This window comes from Amphiprion ocellaris, chromosome 5 (assembly GCF_022539595.1).
Source record: "Amphiprion ocellaris isolate individual 3 ecotype Okinawa chromosome 5, ASM2253959v1, whole genome shotgun sequence".
Classification (NCBI taxonomy): domain Eukaryota; kingdom Metazoa; phylum Chordata; class Actinopteri; family Pomacentridae; genus Amphiprion; species Amphiprion ocellaris.
Genome location: NC_072770.1, coordinates 28,215,232 through 28,237,173, shown reverse-complemented (window position 1 = coordinate 28,237,173; position 21,942 = coordinate 28,215,232). Strand labels below are relative to the sequence as shown.

At 39.5% G+C, this 21,942-nt stretch overlaps 1 protein-coding gene across 1 annotated transcript in view; it reads left to right on the top strand.

Annotated features, from left to right (window-relative positions):
* Positions 1–10,021, top strand: part of LOC129348964 (DNA repair endonuclease XPF-like) — a 12,432-nt gene extending 2,411 nt beyond the window's left edge. The window contains exons 2-9 of the mRNA XM_055010789.1: positions 5,487–5,667; positions 5,898–6,093; positions 6,202–6,407; positions 6,525–6,656; positions 6,781–6,885; positions 7,323–7,989; positions 8,088–8,200; positions 8,967–10,021. Of these exons, the coding sequence (XP_054866764.1) occupies positions 5,487–5,667; positions 5,898–6,093; positions 6,202–6,407; positions 6,525–6,656; positions 6,781–6,885; positions 7,323–7,989; positions 8,088–8,200; positions 8,967–9,706 (2,340 nt within the window). The 3' untranslated portion in view covers positions 9,707–10,021. The remainder of the gene's footprint in view (positions 1–5,486; positions 5,668–5,897; positions 6,094–6,201; positions 6,408–6,524; positions 6,657–6,780; positions 6,886–7,322; positions 7,990–8,087; positions 8,201–8,966) is intronic.
* Positions 10,022–21,942: the final 11,921 nt, after the last annotated feature.

Genomic DNA, 21,942 nt, shown 5'->3' with positions numbered 1-21,942 from the left:
GTTGTATGAACTGTTGCTTGATGTGAATTAAAATTTCAAATTGGATTTTTAAAAATGATTTTGTGCACCTAAACATGATCTAATCGAACTAAAAATGCCAAAATCAAAGTAGAAATGCATATTGCATTATAACATTGTTGACTTTGTTTCCAGACAGAAAGTTATAAGTTGCAATGCATTTAGCAACACAGTGTCACTTAGGATGCTAAATGGTGCACCTGGAATAGCAAACCTACCTTGCTAAATGCACATAGATCTGCAGCAGGACAGATGATCTTATTTCCTTTGAAAAATATGAAGTCCAAAAGTATAATTAACATGATTTTAAGTAGAGACTTCTCTTGAGAAATGTGAACTTGAATTCATGCATAAAGCATGGCACACATTAGCATAATTCTGTATGATGGAGGAACCTTTTTCCTTTCCTTACTCTGTGTCCCTTCTGTTGTGGATAAAATGCTGAATGTCTTCAGTAATGCCTGTACAGTACAGGAGCACAGCTGCGAACAGAAGTTTACATACACTCTGAAAGACAATGTAGATCATGACAGCCTTGAGTTTCCCATGACTCCTACAACTCTTAATTTTCTAGAATGGAATGACTGAAACACACGCATCACAAAAAGCAATCGGGCATTTTGGGGTTTTCACTGATATGGCTAAGTCTGCTGAGTCAAAAATATACATACAGCAATTCTAATTTTGGATTCAGTGTTCCTTTGCCCATTTTGTTTTTACCTCAGTTTGTTATACTTGCAAACAACTGATTGCACAGTTGATTTTGTAATCTGAAACATCTTTGAAATGGCTCCAAGTGACTTTCCTCACTTGTTGAAGTCGAGATTTGTTGTTTCATATCTGTACTCTGCTCCTTCGACTTTGAGTCTATCAAATGGGTTGTAATTAAGTTGACTCGGGGAAGCAGCTGTAGTCAGTCATAATCACTCATGAAAATTTAAGAGGCCATGGCACTTTCAATTGATTCCCACAGCTTTCTACATCACTAGAACTGATAATTCAAGTAGCTGTATGTATATTTTTGACCCAGCAGAGTTTGTCATCGTTCCAGAAGACCTGTAATATATCTTTGAATGAACCAAAATGTATGATTGTTATTTGTGACAAAGATGCATGTGTTTCAAGGTCTTTACAAGTGTATGTAAACTTTTGTTCACGATTATTTATGACATTGCAGATCAGGTTACATTCAGCCAGATATTATCAAGAATAGACCTCTTCATGTAGCTGACTCAGATTTCCCAGTCAGCACATGAAGGACAGAAGGACAGAGGGACAGAAGGACAGAGGGACAGAAGGACAGAGGGACAGAAGGACAGAGGGACAGAGGGACAGAAGGGACAGAGGGACAGAGGGACAGAGGGACAGAGGGACAGAAGGACAGAGGGACAGAAGGACAGAGGGACAGAAGGACAGAAGGACAGAGGGACAGAAGGACAGAGGGACAGAGGGACAGAAGGACAGAGGGATAGAAGGACAGAGGGACAGAAGGACAGAAGGACAGAGGGACAGAAGGACAGAGGGACCGAGGCCACGAGACAACGACACCCAGAGACGACCAACAGCCATGAGTGGAGGAACAGGAAGGATGTTAAGGAGCGTGGAGGAGCAGGATGCACTGCTAATTTAAATGTGCTTTAGTCAGAAGACGACAGATACTGCATGTTTACAGAAGACTTTAGTACATAGTTATGTCTGTATCTCTGACTAAAGGAAGGTGCTATAAATCTAGACTGCTGGGTGACTTCCCATGATGCACCTCTCCTCTTTGGAGAAAGAGGAAACTTTGGATTTGTTGGGTTTCACTGTTCTTAACCTGATTATATGAGGTTCCTGGAGTTGACATATGTAGTAAACTGGTAGAATCTAATTAAAATGTAATGTGACTGAACTGAATATCAGACTGAACACATTTCATTTAAACATGTTGGGGACAAGTTCATTCTTTGTTTGACCTGATCGAACTTGAAAAGAGACAAACACCAAAAAAAGAAAACTGCATCTGTTTGTTCAGGAGTTTGACATCATCAACCTTTCCTTTGATATTAGATTTCAGAGAACCACATTTTATGGCTGGGAAATTATATTAGGCTGAAATAATGTATTTAAAACTGAAAAACATCTGTGATGTTGTTCTAAAACTGTACAGCGTTTGAATCAAGAACTGGTTATTTGTAACTTGGGATAAACACAAAAGAGAGTATTTACTGAATACACAAATGTTGCATCCCATAGTATTAACACACTGAGCTCATTTCTAGTGGTTGTTTTCTGAGATTACCAAAATACAGTAGATAATGAAATAATACAAATAAAACTAATAACCAGTTTATTCCTTATTTTTGCAGAGTTTACATGAACTTCTTAACAGCTGAAAATTTTTATGAAAGACTCTTTTCTCATCAGTTTTGTCTAAAATGACTTTTTTTGAGAGAGAAATGAAAGAGAAAAAACAGAATCATCTATGTAGAAATCTTGTTTATGTATTTTTACACATCATTTCCAAAATGAAAGTCTTTTAATTTACTTATTTCAAATTTCAGTACGTCTGTATCATCACAAAGTAACTGCTTTTGCTTATTGAAAGAACATAGTTTGTGTTGATTTAACAGAATTCTTGCTGATAAAGAAAAAACACTGTGGTAAGCTGTATGACACAAGGAGGCTGCATGCCTTGATGTAAAAAGATAACTAGACTGGAAACATCAATGCTGATTTTATACCAGCACATCTTAAATAAGAACCAGAGTCAAATATCATTAATCACATAAATCATCTGGATGTAGAGGTTGCTTACATTTCACATATATATGTACATATCTCTGCATTTAGAAAAAAAAGTGTTTAGCTGTTTAACTGCCTGTATATTCCAGAATATTTTTGTTTTAAAAAGTATAAACTATGAATTGCAGACATGTAGCGTAAATAACAATGTGTTGCTCAGGTTTGGTTGTTTTCAAAAGAATGCACTGAATTTGCTAAAATAAGAAATCCTATGTTGATATTTTTGTTGATTACTTTTGTAGACAAGATATGATACTTACAGAGATGGTAGAGTCGCTTAGCCAGCCCTGTTCTGTAGTAAATAAAGACAGATTCAGAATAACTGCTAAGATCCTCCCTGTCACTTGATGGCGCTGTGGGCCCTGAACGCACCACTCACTGTCTCTCACTCCACGTTTGTTTTTAGCGTCACCGCAGGAAGTTCGATTTCAAAACACTGAACAACAGGCAGAAGAGCAGCTGCTGTACATCACAAAGACTTACTTTACATTCAGCTAACAGTAATTCTTGGCAGTAAGTGGCAGTTTGGTGATTTGCTGCAGTTCATGCGGGTTTACTCGGAGCAGGGCAGCCTGGTCCTCCTGCTCAACACAACCACACCTGAACAGGTAAGCTTAGCTTAGCATGCTACACATTACCTGTGAACGCCTCACCCGTTGCTAGGTGGTAGGTGCTAGCAAGGCGGCTAATATGGACAACAGTAAAACAGTAATAATCCGGCCTTTTTCGCTGTTATCCTGACGTTTCGGTAGTATTTTGCCTGCGCTGTACCCTGCATTATAACCTGTTTAGTTTTTACGACTTGACAGTGATTTAAAGGACCAGTTCAACTTATATAATGCAGTTTCCCACCTAGCAAAAGTGATTGCAGCCCCTTCATTGTATCTGAAATGGTGGTGTTGCACCAGAATTGCCTGGTTTCATTCACTGAGGCTGTAATTTGAAGTTTATGGCTTATATCGTAAATGCAAAAGAGATCACTTCTGTTTATATATATATATATATTTAAAACCCTTCTGCAACGTAAATGTAAACAAGGTTATTACACATACCAAACACATACAAAACATAGAAAATAATACAGTATTATTACTTATAGTCATTCTAAATGTCAGGCCAGATTACATAAAAAACTCTAACGTTTCTTGGTCACAATTATGCAGTTAAAACAAAGTTTCACAAAGATAAAGTTTTGCTATCACCACAGCCATAAAATTATGTGTATTTGGACGCTCTGTCCATTTGGTCCAGATAAAAGCAGCTGTAGACGTGTGTAATCTGGATGATACAGCTTTAATTGTCAGTTTTGGGTAGATGATCAGTTTTTGGCACAACACCTGTTATTTGTTCAAAGACACTGTGGCTAAAAATAATATCCAACAACAACCTGACATGTTCCTACCAGTAATTTACATAACTGAAGCAACAGAGCATCAGTGCTGTCCTGTTTGTCACTAACACTGCTGTAATACACCTCATCTTAGCTGCCTCTTTGTGTTTAACAGTATTTCAGACAGAAGTGTTGTCACACTTCAGAGAAGGAGAGCCTTTTATGAGGTAATAAATGTTGGATTCTAAATTGTAGTGTCTTTGCCTTTATCACAGAAGTGTCTGTTTAGATAAATGAAAAAATTTTGACTGTCCCACTTCCCACAGGAAAAAATCATATTTGATATCTTTTAATAAATATTACGATGGAGATATTGAAGCAAAAATGATGATATGATCTTTGATAGGGCCTGTACCAAACAAACCTGTTGCCTCATTTCTGGAAAATACAATTTGTAGTCCTGAACATCTCTATGTAACTGCAGTGAGTGCATCATTTATTATGCTATTGTTGTGGACACATTAGTAGGAGGACCTGTGATTTGGATTCTGCACTTGGCCATATTACAATTTTGATAATCACTTAACTTATTTGTTCAGACTATTAATGGATTCCTTATGTTAGTTGGCAATCCGAAGACTATCCAAGTCATTCTGATTTTTAAGTATAAAAATCTTTATTCAATATATGGTATAACCAGGTGTGACCTTTTAAAATCATTCATGGATGGATGACACTGAATCAAAACTTTGCTGAGTTATTCTTGTATTCATAAAGCACTTTTGTATTGTAAGTGTCCTCAGATACTCTTTGGATTGCGGATCAGTACTCGGGACCTCCATATAATGAAAAGACAGTCATTATTTCATCTTTACTGTTTACTGACCCCATCCTTTAGGAGCACCTGATCTTAGTATTTTATTCACTTTTAAGCTACCAACATGATTGTTTTTGGACCCACTGTAACAATCTAGATTTTTTTCACCATTAGTTTTTTTTAGGATTTTGTCATCGCAGAACTGTGTAGGCGACCTAAACACTACACTAGGCAAGAAGATAAAATTTTGCATGATTCTGGGTTATCAACATTGTGAATTGTACTTTTTCTCAATGTGCAAAGTTGTGTAGAACAGGAAAATCAAGATTTGTTTTTTACCTTGTGAGCAAGTCTGTTTGCTGTTTTTATAAGATGGAAGACTGAACATTTCTACGTTGAAACAGCAGTGAACTGATGAAAAAACACAGTTACATCTGAGCCATTTTGAGCATGAAGGGATTATTTTCATTTAAAATAACAATAAATGACTGGAGAATACGTTATCAACGTAGTTTCTTTCTCATCTTTCTTTCTCAGGAGTATTTCACGGAGCAGTTGAGAGTGGAGGGAGTCACCCACCTGCCGAGGACGGTCACCAGCGATGTCCAGAGCGCTGAGCGTTATAACGTTTACACTGAGGGAGGGGTGCTGTTTGTCACCAGCAGAATCCTGGTGGTGGACTTCCTCACTGACCGCATCCCTGCTCATCTTATATCAGGTCAGAAAATGAGAGCCATGTTTGTTTTCTTTCATATTCTTCATCATTAGCAGTTATTAGTCTCAATTATCTTGCAATATTTGCTGGTGTATTTGCATGTTATAGTAGCTGCATACATGCTTTATCGTCTCACTTTATTTTAAAACGGTACAAAACCAAAGAAGTTGTGTTAGTTTAACCATTTCAAATGCATGCAGTATTTACAGCCTTTTGATCCACCCCCCCTCTAGGTATCCTGGTGGATCGCGCCCCTAAAATAATTGAGTCATGCCAGGAGGCCTTCACCCTTCTTCTGTTCAGACAGAAGAACAAGACAGGCTTCATTAAGGCCTTCACTGACAAGGCCACAGCTTTCTCCTCAGGCTTCTGCCAAGTAGAGCGTGTGATGAGAAACCTCTTCGTCAAGAAGCTGTACTTGTGGCCCAGGTACGATGAGCTTATTCCATGGCAAACATTTCATTTAACACATTGTATTTTATTAATAAAATACCTTGTTGATAATCTATGAAGGAGGTGAATGTTCTTTCTTTAAAGTTCTGTTTGTTTCACTCCCATCCAGACTATCCGTCACTGCCTGGACCCCCTGTGGCATCAGCTAGGAGCAAAGACCAAGGCTCTGGTTCAGGACCTGAAGGTGCTGAGGGTCCTCCTGCTCTACCTCACCCAGTACGACTGTGTCACCTTCTTCGATTTGCTCGAGTCCCTGCGCTCCAGCCAGAAGAACTTTGGCTCCAATTCAGGTAAACTAGATGTACTTAGTTGCTCTCAGTGCCTGATCGAGGGAAAATTCCTGCTTAATTTTTGTAATCTATTGATTGTTTCTGTGTTTGATTGCTTGTGTCTGTTGTGACTTTCAGGTTGGCTGTTCCTGGACTCCAGTACCTCCATGTTTGTGAACGCTAGGAGCAGAGTGTTCCGCGTTCCTGAGAGCAAAAAGAAACTCAAAGTTGGAGCAGAAGCTGAGAAACAGAAGCCAACCTCTGCCTCAGGTAACTGACCAATGAGCACATCTCTGACAGTGTCTTCTTCAAAGTAGATATCCAAATGATTAAATGCTTGTGTGTGTATTCGTGTTGAAACGACTAAAGGCTCAGTCTATTGTGTGGGTTTCAGAGATGAAGCGGGAGCTGGTGCTGGAGAAGAGCCCAAAGTGGGAGGCTCTGACTGAGGTGCTGGAGGAGATCGAGAGGGAGAACAAGAGCTCTCAACATGAACCAGGTTAGAGCTCAGTGCTGTTAAACTACTATAGCAGTCTGTTGTGTCAACAGTGCATTTAAACCTATGAATTTACAAAAAAATGTACCATTGTTAGAGCATTTTGATCAGCCTGTTAGCTTTTCCAACTTCCTGGTGCACAGCATGGTCCCTTGAAATCCAGTGTAAAAGTTCCAGCTTGGTGAAGACCAGAATAAAACATACGAGCACACAGGAGATTACAAGTGTTCAAATAGGAATGAATGGAGTTCTGATTGACTAGCATAGCATAGGTGTTGGTCAGTGATAGGAGACAACACAAGCTGAGTAAAGTTTGTTGAAAAATTCACCATAAAAGGGTCAATCCAGTTCTGTCATGTATATGCTTTTGATTCATTATTTATATCCCTGTTGTACATACATGTTGTCTAACCACTAACCACCTAACATGTCGCCCTCAGGTCGGGTTCTGATTTGTGCCAGTGATGACCGGACTTGTGCTCAGCTGCAGCAGCGCATCAAACACGGCTCTGATTGGCTGCTCAACCGCCTGTACACGAGAACAATCGGCAAACGGGACTCTGCTGCAGTTGCTGCCTTGGAACTGGACTTAGACAAAAGGGGAAAAGGCCGAGTCAAAAAAGTGTCCAAAGGGAAGGAACCCGCACAGAAAAAAAACACAAAGACCACAAAAACCAAAAGCAGACCGTCACTCACACTGACCCAGATGGTTGGGAAACAGGAGACAGGTGAAGCAGCAGTGATGGGCAGCAGCGGAGACGAGGACGAACTGATGGAGGAACATGAAGGAGAGGAAGAACAGCTTAAATTAGATTTGTCATCAGACGACTATTACGGCGTCCTAAAGGAACCGCTGACTGTGATCCATCCACTGAAAGGCTGCACCGACCCCCACAGCTTGACCCGGGTGCTGCACGAGGTGGAGCCCAGCTTTGTGGTTCTGTACGACGCTGAACTGAGTTTTGTTCGCCAGCTGGAGATTTACAAAGCTAACCGCCCTGGAAAGACACTTAGGGTGTATTTCCTCATCTATGGAGGCTCAACAGAAGAACAGAAGTACCTGACAGCACTGTCTAAAGAAAAGAAAGCGTTTGAACATCTCATCAGGTTAGAACCATTTCTTTCCCCTCAAACCCCTTGGTACTAATATCTACTTAGTTAAGTGCTGGCTTCTCATTGGTGTTTATGTGTGTGTTTTTCTGTAGGGAAAAGGCTACTATGGTCATTCCAGAGGAGAGGGAAGGACGAGAAGACACCAACCTAGATCTTGCTAGAAACTTAGAACCTGCAAATGCCACCACCAACACCCGCAAAGCAGGTATGTCGATTTTATTCAGTTTCTAAATGTCTATATGGGTCATTCCACCTCAACTTACCATCCATCCATCCATTATCTATACTGCGCTTAATCCTCACTAGGGTCGCGGGGGGGTGCTGGAGCCTATCCCAGCTGACTCAGGTGAAGGCAGGGGACACCCTAGACAGGTCGCCAGTCTGTCGCAGGGCTACATACAAAGACAAACAAGCACTCTCACTTTCACACCTACGGGCAATTTAGAGTAATCAATTAACCTCAGCATATTTTTGGACTGCGGGAGGAAGCCGGAGTACCCGGAGAAAACCCACGCATGCACAGGGAGAACATGCAAACTCCATACAGAAAGATCCCGGGAAAGCCGGGACGCGAACCAGGGATCTTCTCGCTGCAAGGCGAAAGTGCTAACCACTACGCCACTGTGCAGCCCCTCAACTTACCAATTTAATGAAAAGTTTACACCTGACCATCTTCAGTTTGACTGATATTTTGTTAAATGGTGAATATTGATTGAGTTTAACATGTGTACAAAAAAGATTGGCGCAAAAATGAATTCAAATTGAATTCAAAAACTAATGTTGCTTGTGACCACAGATTTTACACATGGTCAACTCAATCAATATTCATCACTTTAAAAAAAAATAAGAAATCTGTCAAATTGAAGATGGTTGGGTGTGGGCCGTTCAGTGAAAAACCCATATTTATTTTCTGCCTTTAGTTTTTGACTCATGTCTTGTGTTTTTATTTCCATTCCGTGTCCAATAACCAGGAGGCCAGGAGCAGTCCAGAGAGCCTTCACGAGTCATTGTGGACATGCGTGAGTTCCGCAGTGAGTTGCCTTCCTTGCTGCACCGCCGTGGGCTGGACATTGATCTCGTCACCCTAGAAGTTGGCGACTACATTTTAACCCCAGACACTTGCGTTGAGCGTAAGAGCGTCAGTGACCTGATCGGCTCGTTGCAGAGCGGCCGCCTCTACACCCAGTGCCTCTCCATGACCCGCTACTACAGGAAAGCAGTGCTGCTCATCGAGTTTGACCCGCCTAAACCGTTTTCCCTCATGGCCTGGTCAGACTTCCGTCATGAGATATCGTCAAATGATGTTTCTTCAAAGCTTACTTTACTCACATTGCACTTCCCTTGCCTCCGTATACTCTGGTGCCCCTCCCCACACGCCACAGCCGAGCTCTTCCTGGAACTAAAACAAGGCCAACCCGAACCCGATGCTTCAGCAGCTCAGGCGGTCACAGCTGAGTCAGACCTTGTGGCTGAATCAACAGACCTCTACAACCCCGGACCTTATGACTTCCTCTTGAAAATGCCGGGGGTCAATATGAAAAACTACAGGGCTCTTATTAAAAATGCAGACAGTTTGGCAGACCTAGCCAAACTCAGCCAGAACAAGCTGGCAGAAATACTTGGGAATGCTAATAACGCTAAGTTGCTGTATGAGTTTCTGCATAATGTCGCTGATGTTCCTGCTTCTGTTCAGAAGACCAAACAGACATGATGGACAGTAAATCAGATATTTTGACCGATGTATGTGAATAACTTTTCAGTGACATCAGGATCATTTTTTGTCATCCAAATGTGTGTTGTTTTAATATGCAGAATGAATTTAATATTGCAAATATTTGTATTGTATTTTGGAAACTACTTTGCAAATGTGTGCAATTATATTATTTTTACTCAGAAACAAACAATATTTTTACATTGTGCAATAATAAAATGTCAACTTCTTTTGAAATTTATAATAACGTGTTATTTCAAAGTACAGCTTTCCAGAACAACACAGCTGTTTAATTAAATTCATGTTTGTAAAGCACTGATTCAGAACATAAATGACCTCAGGGCACCTCATATCGTGGGTCACCCAGCAACCCAACAAATCTAGTGATTCTAGTAGGAAAACTCCAGCAGAACCAGGCTCAGGGACGGTGGCATTTGCCTCGCCTGGTTAGGGTGATTGTAAAGAGGAGAGAGGAAGGGACAGCAGACAGACACAGATAATAAATGTAACACGAGAACAATAAACACTCCAGAGTTTGGTCGGATTTGTAACCACAGATCAGAGTAGTGCCACTCCAAAGAACAAAGATACCTGCAGACAAAACACAAACTAGAGCAGAAAGAACGGATGCACAGGGAGAACATGCAAACTCCATGCAGAAAGATCCCGGGAAAGCCGGGACGCGAAGCAGGGACCTTCTCGCTGCAAGGCGAAAGTGCTAACCACTACACCACTGTGCAGCCCCAGATAAGACATAACATAAAAATTTTAAAAATTGAAAAAAACTGAAAAAGAGCAAATGTGTGTTCTATTTGAATGACAAACTTCTCTGCAGAAACATTTACCACTTGAGGGTTAACATAGATTTCCATGACCTTTTCCTCCATTGCTCTCATTGCACCAGGTTCAACAACCTCAAAATGAGATTAGAATAAAGCATTAATGAAAATGTGTTGAAGAGAAATTGGACTGCCACATGTTGCAATCAGTATCAATTAATCTTAAACAACACAGTTTAGTCATAATGGGTTTAAATGAGATCATTTTTGTCCCTAATAGCTTCAATTTCAATTTCAATTTAGTCTATTTGAAAGGGGACAATACAATTTCATAAAACACATGATTACACATGGTTAAAAAAGCCAGAATTAGCCGGAAGGCTAGTTTTCATCTGTAGTCCCCTCGCCATAATGTGAAAAAGCAGTGAAATACATCTACAAGAGAAAAACATGAATAGACACTTGATAGGGCACTAATGTAACAAATAACATATACATAACAAACTGTTAAGAGAGCACAAGGCACACGATCAGTGTATTTATCTGGCAACTGGATTTTCCGTTCTGAAACGGGTATTGAAAGACAAAAAACGAGTGGTTATTTGATTTTCGTTTTAAAATACAAAAATTAAAATTGAAATACAAGGCGTTTTTCCTTTTCGTGATCAAAAAGGGATATACGAAATTTTAAAAATGCTTTGATTTTCATTTCATATTTAGAATAACAAAAAAATAAAATCAGTAAGTGACAGAAACGAAAAAAGGTCCGTTTTTTTTAATTTTCTGAGACCGGAAGTGATCATCGGCAAGTGTGGAGCCAAACGACAACAAGATTCTCAGAGGGCGGAGCCAGAGAGCAGTGATTGTTCAGACCACAGATAATATAGAAGACAGCGCGCTAGCGGATCTAGTCTGTGTTTATCTATGGTTGGCACTTCTGGTAGCATCTCTGACTGCTGTTGACCTTGTTTTTGGAGTAAAACACGGTAAGAAGATAAATACTTCTAACAAGTAGCGTTGTTTTGTAGTACGTTAAGTCAGCGACTTGTGAAGAGTTGTGTTTTGTCGTGTTTGAGCAGTTGGTCCGGACGCGTTAGCTAGCTAAGCGGCTAAGTTAGCTAGCGGGCTAATTAACACAGGTGGCTAACTTACCACTGAACACCTGTTAGTTGCTGCCTGTCCGTCATTATTAGAATGACCTTCTCAACCTGTATTTCTCTGCTGTGTATTTTAGCTTTTAAAAAAGTTATTTTACTTTAAGGTTAACTGAAACCCGTTGAGCTGCACTTAAGTTTAACATTCAGCTGGTTTGAATTAAACCGCCCTTAACTTAACATTGCGCAACATTCCCTCGCTGAATCTCCATAATTTCAATGAATTCCTTCTCTCTTCCACTGCTCAAGTTCAATCCAGTATATAAAATGACATTAATAGTGAATAAACTAACAACCAGCCATTGTGTTTATTTATTACTGTATGTATTTGTAGTAAAACATGAGTTGAAACATCCTACTTTTGGATCTAGAACTGCACAAGCCGTTCATTTTCAGTCACCTGACGAGTTAAACTCCCCTTTTTCTGTGAGGTTGAAGCAGAAAGTCTGAATTAACAAAGAAAGTTGTTTATAATTTGTGATACCTGTTATCTCTGACTGAGGCTTTAGTTTTTGTTGAGCTGATTTACACGTAGAAACTTTGTTCAGGAAGATTTCTCAGTAGCTCAGAGGACAGGCTGCTTTTTACACAACCTTGTAAGAGAATGTCTGTCAATGCTTTCAGCAGAATTTAGAAACACAACACTTCCTAAACAGATATTTTGAGGCTGTGAGGTTGAACGTTTGAGAGTATATCAGTGTGTTTGTTTGTGGTCTTTCTGTTTCTAGGTGGAAGCTGAATTAGTGAGGATGACTCCTGCTCCTGTCATCTCTAAGCTCCTCACACATCTTTACCTGCACGAGGAAAATCAGTCCTGTAGAATGCAGGTATGTTTGTCATTATTATAAAAAGATGTTGCCTGGTGACCTGTCAGAAACCCATTATACAGAGTCAGGCAAAATAATGTTTACACACATCAGGAAAAGAAAAACTTGCATAAATATTTCAATACCAAATTTATTCAGACATCACGAGATTAATAAAAGTTATCTTTGGCCTCTACAATTACAAGAGGTGCTCAAAGTGGTGGCCACTGGCTTCCAGACATTTCTGTTCTGTTGTAGACGTCACTTGTTGATGCTCCGTTCATGAGGATAGCGCCATCTGTTGGGAAAACATCGTACAACAGGACACAGAGTTATCGTGATTTGATCAAACTTAGAAAGAGGAATCTATATGTGTAGAAGTACTTATACAAATGAAATATTTATAAAAGTTTTTCTTTTCCTGATGTGTGTGTACATTATTTTGGCTGACTCTGAACTTAATGAGAACAAAACTGTCATTTAATTGTTGCTCTTAAAGCTTCTTTAGTGAAAACCAGCTGGTGTTCTGCTTTGAAACAAACGGCTGTTGAGGTCTGTGTTTTTAGGTTGAACCCCACAGTTTCTGAATGAACTGATAGTTGTTTTTTTTTCTTGATCAATGTGGACGTTATAATTGATGGTAACATTTACTGATCATATAATCAGCATGACACTATAACAGTCTAACATTCTGACCACCTGACTAATACTGTGTTGGTCCCTTTATGCTGCTAAAACTCCTCTGACCCAGTGGTTCATCAGAACCTCTGGGGATGTCCTGTGGATTCTGTGGATCCTGTGGGTTGCAGGGTGGGTCCTACCTAGACCAGGCTGATCCTGGACCATCCCACTGATGCTCAATCAGATCTGGATGTGGGGAGTGTGGAACCCAGGTGAACAGCTTAGCTCTGTCGTGTTCCTCGGACCACTCCTGAGCAGTTTCAGTTTGTCCTGCTGAGGGTGGCAGCTGGCATCAAGGACTGCTGTTGCCATGGAGACTAGGGGGTTGTTTGTCCTGCAGTGTTTAGGTGGTGGTACATGTCAAACATCCACATGAACGTCAAGGTTTCCCAGCAGAACGTTACATTAGAACAAGATGACGGATGTTGTTCTCTTCAGCTGTCAGTGGTCAGAATGTTGTGGCTGATCGGTGGATCTGTCTGCCTTTACTCTGACATCCAGAGTTATACAAAAGTGTAGTATGTGTGCAGTGCAGAAGAGATTTACTTTATTCTATGCATTTTTTTGTTTTTTTGTTTTAATAGGGAGAGCATTTTTTTATCCATCTGAATGAAGACCCACTCTCTAAGGATAGTTAATTTTTACTACGGCTTCCATAGTGGTCCCATCAGAGAAAATCATATCCATATACAGATTTTTATTAATTCCAGGGCTGGTTCAGTAAAGATTACAATAATAACTACATCAGATAATTCTTGGTCGCAGTTGGAATTTTGCAGCCTGAGAGATGGTTGAGAAGGTTTGCAGTTCTTGTTTTAGCAAAATATGTTATAATAGAAGATCTTTATTGTCATTGTACATGAAATTATCTGCAGACCAGCAAAGTGTATCAGTCTGAGGTATCTAAAACTAAATAAGTAAAGAAAAATGCTTCTAAAGCCAATAATAAACAGAATATTTTGAGGGAATATTCTAAAAAGGAAAGAAAAGCTCCATTCTCACTCCTTTCAGGATAAACTGTCATTAAAATTGACTTTAAATTTAGCTTCAACATGAGATAAAAAACATTTACTTTCATTGCTGATGTCAGGTTTTAATAAAGTTCATGCTACTTTTATAAAATGATGAAAGTGAATAAATTGTATTTCTGTGATCTGTGTTTGATTTCTGTCTTTTCTCCTGTCATCCAGATGTTCAGAGGGAGATGATGCCACATCTGGTCCAGCAGATGGAAGGTCTTGAAGTTCTCTGACTGGCCTCGACTGAAGATGGTCGTCTCACTGGATTTAAGGTTCAGATGCTCAGTAACAAACTCCACCAATGAGCCAACAGGGAAGCTTTAGGTTTATTAAATGTTGCTATGAAGGTATCGCTGTTTTTCTTTGTGAATGCAGTGTGCTCCAACTGAAACTTGAATTAGAACTTAGAAGTAAATCCTTCCATCTGAAAGGATTTAGTTGCATTAATAACCTCACAACATTCTAATTTTTATTCCAGTCTTGGTTGGAAATAGAATCTCTGTATTGATTCAGGTAAAAACTGAACTTCACAGCATGTTGGAGCAAAAACAACCAGATGAAAACTGTGATGGTGTTGGATTGTCAGACCGTAATGTTGCAGCTCAAAGCAGCTTTTCTAGCTCAGTTCATTCTGACATTCAGCTATGAATCAACACAGCAGATGTCTCAAGCAAGCATAAATTATGGCAACTGGACTAACCTCGTGTGAGTCGAAAACGTTTCACCTCTCATCCAAGAGGCTTCTTCAGTTCTGAAAGTCTGGTGGGGAGTACCAGATATTTATCCACCAGGAGGGTGGTGGCAAAAACAAGTGGACAAAGACCCGAAACCAATAGACTCGTTAGGAGTCGTTAGCCTTTGATGGGCGGTCATTACCCCTCCCTCTAGGAGGGTGGTTGGGGGTCACCTGACTGCAGGTGGGACAGATGGCTGCACCTCCTTGGGAGGGCTCTAAGAACTGCATTGTAAGTGGGAGACAAGTGGTGTCTGAGGCCCCCTCCTCTGTTCAAAGATGGCCGTTCTAGTTTGACATGAATGGCTTCTTTTACCCCTCTCTCAAACCATCTGTCCTCTCTGGCTAGAATGCACACCTTGTGGTCATCAAAGGAGTGCCCCTTCTCCTTGAGGTGGAGGTGGACTGCTGAGTCCTGGCCTGTGGTCGTGGCCCTCCTGTGTTGTGCCATGCGCTTGTGTAATGGCTGCTTAGTCTCTCCAATGTACAGGTCAGAGCATTCCTCATTGCACTGCACTGCGTACACCACATTGCTCTGTTTCTCCCTTGGAATTTTGTCCTTGGGATGGACCAGCTTTTGCTTCAGAGTGTTGCTGGGCTTGAAGTGTACTGGGATCTGGTGGGTGTTAAAGATCCTCCTGAGTTTCTCTGAAATTCCTGGGGATGGGGATGACAATGTTGTTTCTCTTTTTGTGGTCCTCGTCTTTCTTATCCTCCCTGCGCTTTTTTGCTGTTTTGATAAAAGCCCAGTTTGGATAGCCACAAGTTTGAAGAGCAGAGTGAATATGTTTGTGTTCCCTTCTTTTTCCATCCGCTTCTGATGGGATGTTCTGTGCTCTGTGCTTTAAGGTACGGATCACCCCCAACTTGTGTTCTAGTGGGTGGTGTGAATCAAACAGGAGGTACTGGTCTGTGTGAGTGGGTTTTCTGTAGACCCCAATGTTGAGTTCCCCATTGGTTTCAATGCGTACCACGCAATCTAGAAACGCCAGACAGTTGTCTTGGACATCCTCTCTTGTGAACTTGATGTTTTTATCCACCGAGTTGAGGTGTTCTGTGAAAGGTTCGACCTCACCCTTCCTGATGGTGACCCATGTGTCATCCACATATCTGAACCAGTGCCTCGGGGAGTGGCCACTGAATGTTCTCAGTGCCACAATCTCCATTTCTTCCATGTACAGGTTAGCTACAATGGGGGATACAGGGGATCCCATGGCACAGCCGTGTTTTTGCCTGTAGAATCCGTTGTTGTACTGGAAAGAAGTGGTGCTGAGGCAAAGGTTAAGGAGGTCACACACCTGTTCGGGGGAGAGGTTGGTCCTCTCAGACAGAGAGTTGTCAAGCAGCAGTTTTCTCTTTACTGTCTGTATTGCATCTCCAGTGGGAATGCAAGTAAAAAGCGAAGTCACGTCATATGAAACCATAGTTTCCTCAGGGTCTAAGCTGATTTTTCTGACCTTGTTTGTCGAGGTTAGTCCAGTTGCCATAATTTATGCTTGCTTGAGACTTATCATGACCTGGATGACTGAGAACATCCACAGATTTAACACAGCAGATGGTGATCCATGCTGTGGAAGTCTCACATCTCCTGATTTAATGGAGCTGCTTTGCACTTTTTACACTGTTTATTCACCAACACTTTATTTAATCAAAGTCCCATCTAGTTTTTATGAGGAATGTGATGTTTTAATTTCTCTGTGAATAACTGCAGTCTAATGCAACAGCTGGAGTTGTAACATCTGTCCTGATATTGATCATGAAGTATTGATCAGAATATTTATGGTCAGCAGTCATCCCTGAAGTTTTACATTAAAATCTTTACTTGTGTTGTGAACTTTGGTAAGAAGCAGAAACTTTAGCGTTGCCATGGATACATGAGTGTTAAATTCTGTCCATGTTTCCATTTTGGGAAATTCAGTCCAGTTCCAGAATGTGGAGGAATTTAGTCTCAATCACAGTCAACAAATATTATCTGAAAGTTGGGTTATTCTTGTTTATCAGCACAATACAAAAAGATTAATGTTAGAAATATTCCAGTTAAGACTCTAGAATATCATGATTTATGTAAATTTACCTCAATAATATGAATGTTCAGGTTAAGATTGTGCAGTGATATTTATTATGTAAGTTTAGCTGATTAAAGTTTATGACTGCACTAAAATATTATTTAAATTGACATCATTATTATAATATTTAGGGTCAGACCCTACAGTATTGAGATTAAGAAATCAAATATTCTATAAAATGTAAATACACTGAACTCATTTGGATATATTTTAGTGAGACGCTACAAAATTATTTGACACAAATCTATCTAAATCAAAATTTTAATAATTTTTATGCCAAACATTTACTGGACTGATTTAAATATTAAAATCACTCCTTTCTAATCCTCTGCTGTACGTTCAAACCTGAGGCCTTAAATAGAAACACACAAGTATCTGATTGAAGGAACTTCTGCAGAGTCCTGGTTCCAGAACATGATGATAAAATTATAGACAAACTTTAACAAAAGCTGCCTGAGAGTTTACAGGTTTTTATGTTAAATTTCTTCAGTAATTTAATGAGAGTTTTCAGCAAAAATCAAGTGTTCATTTGATGAACTTCATTTCCTAAAACATCCAGAATTGGAGCTCATATCTTTGGCAGCTGTAAAGTTTCTGCTCCTTCAAAGTTCACAACACAATCAATGAATTCCTAAAACACTCTCAATGCTGGAGAGCGTTTGTGATGCTGAAGCAGTGATCAGTTTTTGTGTTTCTTCTCTGGAGATGCACAATGAGGGACGTCTGCAGAGACTGAGAAAGAGTCTCACCACATCCTGACATGAGGAAAAAGACTTTATTGAAGACTACAATGAGAAAAACTATCCAGACAGCAGACGGCTGCATTCAAGGTGAGCTCTGAACATTTGATCTGGAACAGGAATTCAATAACGGCAGCATGAGCTTCATTTTAGTCTGTAGCTGCTGAATTCATGGATGAATCATCTGCCACTAGAGAAGAAGACCATCAAACATCCACGTCAGCTGATGGAGGTCCAAGAGTCTCACCAAACAACCAACCTACAGAGTGAAGACCTCAAATCTGATTGGACGGCCTCCTATTCAGCCACATGTGTGAACAAATGCCTCTAAGCTGATTTGTTTTCTAAAATAAATCTAGTTTGAGTCCTAATCTATGCCTGTGTGTTTGCTTCTTTACACTGCTGTTAACAGTTTAGGCTGTTAGATTGTTCCAGATAAGACAAGTACAAGATACTTCAGAGCCATTCTACCACGAGCCTGACAGGAAGAACTCCAACAGCTACTGAATGTTCCTGTGGTCCCCTCAAGGCTACAGGAGGAGCCCTACGAGGACGAGCCGGTCCACCTGATGGAGACCAGTGGCTGCGGTTCAAAGCCAACACCGACTACGTGGACTTCTACTGGACCACACGGAGGCCTTCAAACCGGACCAACAAGTTCAGCGACTCCCCGACTCGTGGGTCTGAGGACGCCGCCGAGCCTCGGTCCAGCCGGCCTCCTGTCTGTGGGTGTTTGAGGGCTGAGAGGTTTGTGGATGCATGTGAACATGTCTGTGTTGAAACAGCAGCTTTGGACTCAGTAACGCCAGGAAAAACCAAGAGCTCCTTTATTTGTGACTTCCACTAAAAAACTGATGAAAATAAGTTTGCCAGGGTTCTGACTGATAACAGATTATTAAATAATGAAAATAATAGTTTAAATATTCCTTTAAACGATCCTTTTAGGTCTACATTTCCTTTACACTGACTTCTTGGTATATGTACAAGTATTTTGGGTGGAATATACCACTAAGCCCAATGTTCAAGGGTTCTGGGAATATACCATTAAACCAACCTTTTAGGTAAATGTTCCAGGATGTTGAGTAGAATATACCATCAGGTAAACCTTCTAGGTCTACATTGGAAGATTTTAGAGTAGAATATTACTCCAAACCATCCTTTAGGTCTACATTTAAGGTGGAATACTCCTTTACACCAAGATTTTTTTTGGTCTACATTGAAGGATTTTAGGTGGAATATTCCTTTGAACTTTGAAGTTTTTAAGTTTATGTTCAAGGATGTTGGGTGGAATATACCATCAGATCAACCTCCAAGGTCTACAGTAGGGAATTTTAGGTGGAATATACCATTAAACTCACCTTTTAGGTCTACATTGGAGGATTTTAGGTGGAATTTTCTTCCAAACCGTCTTTTAGTCTACATTTAAAGATGTTTAGGATGGTATATTCTTCCGAACCAACTTCTCAGGTCTAAATTTCAGGTGGAATATTCCTCCATACTAACTTTTTTGGTCTACATTGAAGGATTTTTTTCTAAACCACCCTTTCGGGTGAGGTTTTAGGTGGAAGATTCATTTTAACCAGCCCCTCAGGTCTCTTTGAGGATTTTGGATGGAATACTCGGTTAAACCAACATTTTAGGTGCATGTCCAAGGATTTTTGGTGGAATGTTCCTTTAAGGTGGATGTTTGAGGACCTTGTAGGTGGAATACTTCCTGAAACCAACCTTTTAGGTCAACATTCAAAGATTTAAGGTGGAATATTCCTTTAAACCAACCTAAATTTCATGTTTTGATCATTATCAAGTGAGAAACCTCAATCCAGACTCCTCATAATGACGTTTGAGATTTATGCTGCTGTTATTTGTTTAGTCCAGACTAAATGACAGAAATCCACAACTGTAATTTTATTTCAGGACTCAGTTATTAAATGTCAAAACAATCCATGTGACTCTAAAAACTCAACAGCTGTACAAACTCTAAGATTAAACTCTCCACAAGGATCCAAAACACGTTGGACTTCTACATGAGAGCTTTAATTATTCTTCATCTACTTCCTGAAAAGTTTGATCAATAAAAAAGACAAAAACTCTATTATTATTATATAAACTCTAATATTTTCAGCTGAACTAAAGACAGACTTTGTGATTTATCTGTTCACATGCTGTGTTGTCATAAACTTACTCTTTCAAATAAATAGCTGCCTAACCCCCTGGAAACCAGCATTTGTCCTGTTTTTGTGTTGCTCCTCGGTGACCCTATACAGCTGGGTCGTAATGTTTTTTGAGCAACACACCATACTATGACGTTTTTACAATGATGGTTCTACTATGAAACCAGTTTGACATGTTCAGGCGTTCTTTGTGTGAAAACTCAGAGATTTCAGGTATCAGAAGGTGGTTTTCAACTTTCTTTGTTAACTTTCTGCTTCAACTTTAAACTAAATTTCCTTCACTAAGCCAGCCCTCTGGACTTCCAGTAAGCTGTGTTCCTATTGGCTGTCCAGGTGGCTGCTTGGTGTTATCAGGAACACCTGGGCAGCTCAGTGTCTTCCTGCTTTATTTAGCTGCATCAAACATTTCCTCTGCTTCTCTTCACCAGTGAACTGGGTTTGGCTCTGTTGCTTTAGGTTGTTCTTTAGGCGTTGGCTTGCAGCTTCCAGCAGTAAAATCGTCTTTAATGTGTTTCTTGGTGTGTTTTAGGGCTTTGTACTGGATAGTTGTCTTGGTAAATGTGGTTCTTTAGCCACAGTTAGCACATGGTGCTAATGTGTGCAGTGATTAGTGGATTTGGTGCAGCTGAGTTGTGTCTTTATCTTGGCTGTGGTGAGTCTTTAGAGGTTTTTGGTCAGACACATTCTGTATTCTTGTTTGAGAACCAGCGTTGGTTGTCCAGAAGGTAAGAGTTCCTGTCCTGATTCTCTGTTCTCAGAGGTTCTCTGGTAGGCTGCAGGAGACTTTAGCGTTTGGGTTGTGCTAGTTTGGTTTTTGTACGGTTTCATTTGGATGACTATCTTGAGGCCCCTCCATGGGGTTTAGTGAGGTTTTCTGCAACAGTTCTACAAAGCAACCTGCAGCAGAAGAGACTTTGAGAGTTTTAGGAAGTTCTGGAGACCAGACTTTAGAGCAGCAGAAACATTTGTCAGCAGTTTGAGCAGGAGAAGGTGATCTTCAGAGTAGAAATGAGACGGAAACCTTCTTGACCCGTGTAGTGAGGTCCTGTACCAAGAGTTTGAGCAGGTTGTGAAGAGTCTGTAGTTCTTTGGTCTGAAAGCACAAGAAGAGTCGACTCATTAAAGGAGAAAACAGGAGATATTGTTGGTTCTTCTGTCGCTCTGCAGTTTCCTTAGACTGAATATCAAGTTTATATTTTAAATGATTTACCATGTGAGCCCAAGAAGACTTCAATGAACTCCCTCCATCCCCTGGACACAACATATTTTATTATGACGTTAAATCTTTTTTTAAAAATATGTTTTTGAGTTTTAATCATAGTTTTAGCATAGTTTTTTATCTTTGCTTGTTTAGTTTTGTCATCTGTGTGAAAGGTGCTAAACAAATAAAGTTGAATTGATAAACTGAATAACTGACTAACTCATGATTATGACAATAGAAGTATTTTCATTGTGATTTAAGGGTTTATTTCATTTTTAAGGTTGGGGTTAAAATCTTGACAGAAAAAGAAGATTAAAGAAATAAACTACATAACAAAAAGCAATTAAATCAAAGAAATTTTTTTTAATACAATAAGTTGTGTAAAATTTTTTTTAAATGTATTTTTTAAATGTGTAATTGTCTAAAATATTTTCTCTGTAATTTTTAATAATTTTATTGTAAAAATTTTGTTTAATTTCATAATAACATGTTTTGTATCTTGTCTAATTATCTAATTCAATATTTTGTCAGTTTAATATCATTTAATTGTATTTAATGTTTAATTTTATTAAACTGACAAAATATTGAATTAGATAATTAGACAAGATACAAAACATGTTATTATGAAATTAAACAAAATTTTTAAAATAAAATTATTAAAAATTACAGAGAAAATATTTTAGACAATTACACATTTAAAAAATACAATTAAACAAGGAGAATATTAAACCTTTAAAAAAATACAAAACATTTAATTACATTAAACCTTTAAAAAGACAAAACATTTAATTAAAAAATTAAATGTTTAATTAGAAAATTACATCTTAAAGACAATAAAACTTCAAATAGGAATTAAACATAAAATACAATGAATCATTTCAAAAGA